The 7,055-nt window shown below is 39.4% G+C and overlaps 1 protein-coding gene across 1 annotated transcript; it reads right to left on the reverse strand.

Moving 5' to 3' along the window:
• Positions 1-1,010: 1,010 nt before the first annotated feature.
• On the reverse strand, positions 1,011-3,661 carry LOC133454533 (sphingosine 1-phosphate receptor 3). Its single transcript, XM_061733256.1, has 2 exons — positions 3,496-3,661; positions 1,011-2,541 (listed from the first exon to the last, which is right to left on the reverse strand). Exon 2 carries the CDS (start codon positions 2,461-2,463, stop codon positions 1,351-1,353), a length of 1,113 nt encoding a protein of 370 aa, XP_061589240.1. The 5' UTR covers positions 2,464-2,541; positions 3,496-3,661; the 3' UTR covers positions 1,011-1,350.
• Between the last annotated feature and the right edge of the window lie 3,394 nt (positions 3,662-7,055).

The following is a 7,055-nucleotide window of genomic DNA, read 5'->3' on the forward strand; positions in this document are numbered from 1 at the left end:
TCCAGGTCCACATAAATTAGCTAATGATACAGTCCTTTGTATCAGGGTGTGTTGATGCGTGGAAACTATGGAGCCAAATCAAGGCCAAAGGTTTTGCTAATTTGAAAATAAAATTTGAACCTGAAAATTCTTTTTTACAGTTTCATTTTTTTTTTTCTGTATCAGATCTTTTTTTCAGTTTCAGAACTTTTTTTTTCAGTTCCACATCGTTTTTTTTCAGTTTCACTTCTTTTTATTTCAGTTTCAAATCTTTTTTTCAGTTCCACATCTTTTTTTTTCAGTTTCACTTCTTTTTTTTTCAGTTTCAAATCTTTTTTTTTCAGTTTCAAATTTTTTTTCAGGTTCAGACTTTTGGCCCCGATCTGGCGTGGGGGGCGTGGCATCAACTGAGAGGGGCGTGGCATCATGAGTGACAGCAGAACAGAGAAGGCGGGGGACGTTCTTCAGTCACGTTGCCTTCAGGAAACATAGGTTGCAGAAGTTATCAGTAGAAGTTTGATTCAACACTGTATATACACCATATTCACGTGATTGGCAGTGGAAAAAACGGATACTAGTAACACATTTCTGGCACCAATCACAGTATAAAAGCCATAAACTATGCCAGACTGTACAGTTCAACAGCCACACTTTAAAGTTTGACATTTCCCACTTCCACATACTACCAAGTACGGTCTAAAACAGCTTTTTAAACAGAAATTTGTCACTAGTATCCGTTTTTTCCACTGCCAATCACGTGAATATAGTGTATATACAGTGTTGAATCAAACTTCTACTGATAACTTCTGCAACCTACGTTTCCTGAAGGCAACATGACTGAGGAACGTCCCCCGCCTTCTCTGTTATGCTGTCACTCATGATGCCACGCCCCTCTCAGTTGATGCCACGCCCCTCTCAGTTGATGCCACGCCCCTCTCAGTTGATGCCACGCCCCCACGCCAGATCGGGGCCAAAAGTCTGAACCTGAAAAAAAAAATTGAAACTGAAAAAAAAAGATTTGAAACTGTAAAAAAGAATTTTCAGGTTCAAATTTTATTTCCAAATTAGCAAAACTTTTGGCCTTGATTTGGCTCCATAGGAAACATGAAAAAAACATGCAGCACTGTGGCTCTCCAGGACCAGGGTTACCTACCCCTGATCTAGCCCAAAAAGGTGAGACTGTTTGACTTGCAGGAATAGTATCAAATCCTTTTTTCATTAAGGAATAGTTCATTCTAAATGCATTTAAAATCTTTTTTTTTCGTCCTTAATAATCCACTTTGATCACAGAAAAGCATGCAGTCCTTAGATTATGACCCTACAGTACTTTATCAGTTCTCAGTCTGTTCTGCTGCTTTTCCAGCCCCATCCTCACGCCACCACCGAGCCCTCGCGGTGGCAGGTGTCCGTCTCCTGCGGCGCCGCCACCTCCGTCTGATTGGAGCTCTGCTGGTTCTGGTTCTGGTTGGGGTTGTTCTGGCTGCTCCACGACTTGCTCCTGCTGCGGCTGGGCTCTTGGGAGTGCCTGTTCCCGCTGCCGTTCCCAGAGGCGTGTGCCGGTCTGAGGCAAACGCCGCAGACCAGACCTAGGAAGGCCCGTCTCATCTCACGGCTGGCCAGAGTGTAGATGACCGGGTTCATGGCGGAGTTGAGCACGGCCACCGCGATGAACCAGTCGGCCTCGTAGAGGATGGAGCAGCGCTGCTCGCTGGCCACGTCCATCAGGAGGAGGACGAAGATAGGTGTCCAGCAGGCGATGAAAACCCCCACTACAATAATAACCGTGCGCAGCAGGGACATTGCATGCTCAGAACTGCTGTGCTTGCTCACCTTTTGACTGCTCGACTTCACCAGTATGTAGATTCGGGCGTACAGAACCGCTATGGCCAAGAGCAACACTATGAAAACCGTGATACAGAAAGCTACATATGTCTTGCTGTAAAGAGGGAGAACCGTGGAGCAGTCGGGGAGGTTGTCCAGGCAGTTCCAGCCTAAGATGGGTAGAGCTCCAAGGGAAATAGCAATCAGCCAGCAGGTCCCTATGAGCAGAAACACGCGGTATCTTTTGTTTGCGTCGTAAGGCCTCATTTTGATCATGGTCAGGTGTCTCTCTATCGCAATAGCCAGGAGACTGAAGATGGAGGCACCGAGTGCTACGAACATGCTGCCCTCTCTGACAAACCAGAGAGCAGGGGAGAGCTGCAGCGTCTTCTCTCCGGACAGGAGCAAGTTGACCAGGTAGGCGACTCCGGCCAGCAGGTCGCACAGGGCCAGGTTGGCGATGAAGAAGTACATGCGGTTGTGGAACCTGTGGTTCCTCCATATGGCCACTAGAACGGTGAGGTTCTCCAGGACGATGAGGCTGCAGATGACGAGGAACACGATGGTTTTGGTGTCCACCGTGCCCGCTGGGTTTGTGCCACCATTCCGCCGGTGATCCAGCTTTCCTGTGTAGTTGTAGTGGAGGTGGAGTATTTGGTTCATTTTCCAGGCACCATCTGCTGACACTGGATGTCAGACTTGAGCTGTTCCCGACTCTGGTTTCCACCGTGTGTTCCACAGCTGCAGCAGAGGATGTGCGTGTTATTGTTACAACAGAGCACCAAATGTAGACGCAATCATGACTGATAATTACTATTAGGTTACACATTGTACTTTACACTTAAAAGCTTTAAAGCTTTTTTTATGGATGCTGGTATAGGCTATAATTCAATTCAATTCAATTCAATTCATATATTTATTTCGAGCAATAAACATAACATAAGTTACCTGCGTGCAACATAAAATTAAACAAATACCTTTTATCAGGTTTTTCAGGTGCAGGTTCAAAATACAAATTAATTCGTCAACACTCGAAAGGGAGTGGGAAGAAGAAAACTTATTTAATCCCACCCCTGTTTTTCATTAACAACTTGACAGATTTTTTTTTTTTTAAGGCTTCCTCCTGTCTCAACATTTGAACCAAAAAAATGAAAAAAAGACCTATATCAAATTATAATAAAAAATTTTCTACAGTTCACCTCACCTAAATTCACACACATTGTGGCCACGAAATGCTTTTATAAATAAAAGTGTATTTGTTTATTTACTGAGATCCCCATTAGCTGCAGCAGAAACTGAAGCTATTCTTCCTGGGGTCTTAAAAAAATAATGCAATACAAAAGGAAAATAGAGAAAAGAACTTAAAAAATAAAAAAATACAGAATAAGAGCAAGAAGAAAAAAAAATATATCTATACAAAATCAAGATATTTTAAAAATCAAGACAAGAACAGAAACCAAGTCAACTATATCATCCCCACATATACCTAATATATATATACATATATATATATATACACATACATACACGCACATAAAGTATGGTCTATTCGTTGGGGGAAAAAAACCCAACAAAACAGCCACATTTAAAACCATAAATATATTTTTTTCCTACGTTTTATAATAGTTATAAATTACATGCAGTGCAGTTTAAGTTAGTTTAAATGAGATTTTTGTAGATTGAGACTGAACTTACCCCTGCACCCCCGCGATTCAGGTTTAGTTGGAAGTTAGACGCTCATTTAAGGACGCGTACTTCTTTTTATCGCCAAAAGTCCTGGTTTTCCCCCATATCCTACATTTGAGGGCGAAATGATCGCTTTTCTCCGCTGCAGAGACCCAGAAGAAAGTAGCTCCTCATCTTTCCGTGGTCTGTGAAGTCTCCGAGGCTCCGGAGGCTCCGGCGGGCCGGGGGGCTGAGAGCCAGTCCCTCCTCCCTCCCTCCTCCTCCCCGCACACAGATGTTTCCAGCGGTCTCAGCTCCACTGGTGCGGCAAGTTTAACACAAGCTCAATACACTGGGCTGTAACTTCAGAATCATGTACCCTGCAGGCATTTTTGAGGAAAAGATGGCATACAGCATTTTTTGAAAGATTATAATATGTCCCAAACCAGAATCGACTGTATGCCAAAAAAATTAGACCCCTGGTTTTCTATATTCCCACATTCAAGATGGCCACCCGATATGGTAAATTGGACTGTAAACACTGATGCCTATCCTGGTTTAGGCTCATAGATCAAGCAATTCCTAAGTTCCAATAATACTGATACTAATATTGAACTTTTCTGACATACTTGGAGGTCAATAGAGCTCCAGAAACCCCAGAGAATGTAAATTTTTCACCATTTTCGGTGACTCTGTGACACCTAGGAATACCAGAGACATAAAAAACAAGTACAGCAATACTCACTTTCATATGTTCAGAAAATGTATAATATCACCATATTATTTCTATCTTGTGGGTGATTGTGTGTAGGGTTGCCACCTTTCAGAAATAGAAATAAGGGATGCCCTGATTTCAGCAGTGTGAGCCAAAAAAAAGCCCCAAAACTTCTAAACTGAATAAAAATGTGTTTATTTTATATGAAAAAACAAAATGCTTTGATTTAAAGTTTAAAGTGCTTTAATAGCATTGAACTTTAATGACTGTAGAGACAGCCAACCATACTAGCAACTGAAATATCCTCCTATGCTACGTATACCACATCAGCCCAGATGTAATATAGCCTACAGGTGAAGAATATGGTGTAAAAGTTAATTTATTTCAATAATTCAACTAGAATATGGTGTAAAAGTTAACTTATTTCAATAATTCAACTAGAATATGGTGTAAAAGTTAATTTATTTCAATAATTCAACTAGAATATGGTGTAAAAGTTAATTTATTTCAATAATTCAACTAGAATATGGTGTAAAAGTTAATTTATTTCAATAATTCAACTAGAATATGGTGTAAACGTTAATTTATTTCAATAATTCAACTAAAATATGGTGTAAAAGTTAATGAAAATACGGTACAAATCGTGTCCCGTATTAGTTCTATACGGGACGCAACATTTCTTTCTCAAATAAAGGACAATTCCGTATTTTACGGGACGGGTGGCAACCCTAATTGTGTGCTGGAATTCGTGGGCAGTTAGGCTGCTGAAATACCGCAGTACCAAACAATTAATACCAAACAATCATATATCTACTATTGACAAATAGGAAATTGATCACCATTTCTAACTTTAGACGATAAATCAATAGTTGTGCTAATTAATTAATAATTATGACTAAACGATAACTTTGACAGCTTAGCATACGGCAGAAATGGATTCAGCACAAAAAAATCATACAGAAACAATAGAGAAAGTGCTTTTCCTCAAAAATGCCTACCATGTTATTTTCTAAGGGGCTTTTTCAATTTTCGGCCCTGACTACAATATAATACCATTATTTACTCTCACCTAAATTTATCTGTACGTATACATCAACTATAATCTACTTCATCACCTGATTAAGCTATAGTTACGTAAGCGCTCCAGCAGGGATGGTTAGTGTAGTAATTAAAGTTAACCACAGCTGAAAATTAGTTAGGAAGTGGCCTATTTTGTACCGTTGTTAAAATGTCCGTCCAAATACACAAGCTAAATACATCGTATTCACATTCATTTCTCAGATAGAAGTATAGATACTAGAGTTTAAAAATACTCCTGTAGAAGTTGAAATATCAACTCAAGTTTTTTACTCAAGTAAAAGTATAAAAGTACTGGTTTCAAAACTACTTAAAGTATAAAAGTAAAAGTAATGTAAGGGGGAAAAAGCCATTAAGGACAAAAGCCATTGAAAATTAATGCACCTTAGTATAATGCAAATATATTAAAGAACCATATATGTGTACTATTGAGCATTAACATGTGTTTCAGAGAGCAGGAGATATGATGACTAGTTGCCTATAAGTATTGTAATGGTGCAAAAAGTCAAACTTCAGAGGCATGTTATCATTTATCCTAACCTTTATTGGAATGTACATCCAAGTTTAGTTGCAGGAATCTGAGGGAACGGATGTAAGAACAAAACTGGACAAGAACATCTGAAACAACCACAACCAAATTCACTCTATCCGGATGGAGCAATTTAACTGGATAGTTTTTATTAAAGGCTGAAATGAAATAGAGTAACGAGGCTGTTTTAAAATGTAAGGAGTAAAAAGTACAGATAATTGCGTGAAAATGTAAGCAGTAAAAGTAAAAAGTCGTCTGAAAAATAATTACTCCAGTGAAGTATAGATAACCAAAATTTCTACTTAAGTAAGGTAACGAAGTATTTGTACTTCATTACTTGACACCTCTGTATATACATTGGCTTATGTACACTCACTAACAACAACAACAACAACAAAAATAAAGCAATCAGGCGGACATGGACTTGGATAAATTCAGTGGATATTAGTTTGTCAAGAGAGAAAATAAAATGTTAAAGATCTAAAATTAAGATATTTTTTTTTTTTTTTTTAAGATCGTTTTTTTTTTAAAGAGAAAAAACTGTCAAAATCAGTAGTGAGGAAAAGTAGCTAAATATACCAGGTCGAAAAAAGTGACTGGCTTATATTGAACCAGCTTTAGCTTCGATTATGGCATACACATACAGTATTTGTCCATTAAAGGTAGGGTAAGTGATTTCTGGGTGGTCTCACTTAGAGCTGAAACAGGGAGAGTTCAGTTCAGTTCAGTTCATATTTATTTCGAGCAATACAACATAACATAAGTGACCTGCGTGCAACAGAAAGTTAAACAAATACCTTTAACAGTAGATGTGCAGGTTCAAAATACAAATTAATTCATTAACACTCGAAAGGGAGTGGGAAGAAGAAAACTTCCCTACAGAGTTATAGCACTTTTCCACTAGCAACTACTCGGCTCTACTCATCTCAGCTCGGCCTAGTTTCTTTTCCATAACGATTCAGCACCTGGAGCAGAAGTAGGAGGTTGGATGAAGCTGCTTTGACGTATTTGATTGTGTGATCTAAAAGGAGAAGACAACAACACTAAAGATGTAGAACCTGGAGGAAATGATAGATGTGCTGCTGGGTCTGTGGCTTGTGTTCAATATCAAGTTAAAAAATGAGAGAGAGAGAAGCTTCAAGCGGGAACGCTTTTTAATTTCTTTGGTTTGTCTCGTCGCTACGCAGCCCCTAAAGGGACACAGAGCTGGGTGGACCAAACCATTTCTAAGAAGGGAAGGGGCAAAGGGAATTGTCGAAGTGATTTAAA

This window comes from Cololabis saira, chromosome 11 (assembly GCF_033807715.1).
Source record: "Cololabis saira isolate AMF1-May2022 chromosome 11, fColSai1.1, whole genome shotgun sequence".
In the NCBI taxonomy this organism is placed as follows: Eukaryota; Metazoa; Chordata; class Actinopteri; order Beloniformes; family Belonidae; genus Cololabis; species Cololabis saira.

Coding starts and splice junctions, on each gene's coding strand:
- LOC133454533 (XM_061733256.1), bottom strand. CDS start 2,463: ATGAACCAAATACTCCACCTCCACTACAACTACACAGGAAAGCTGGAT.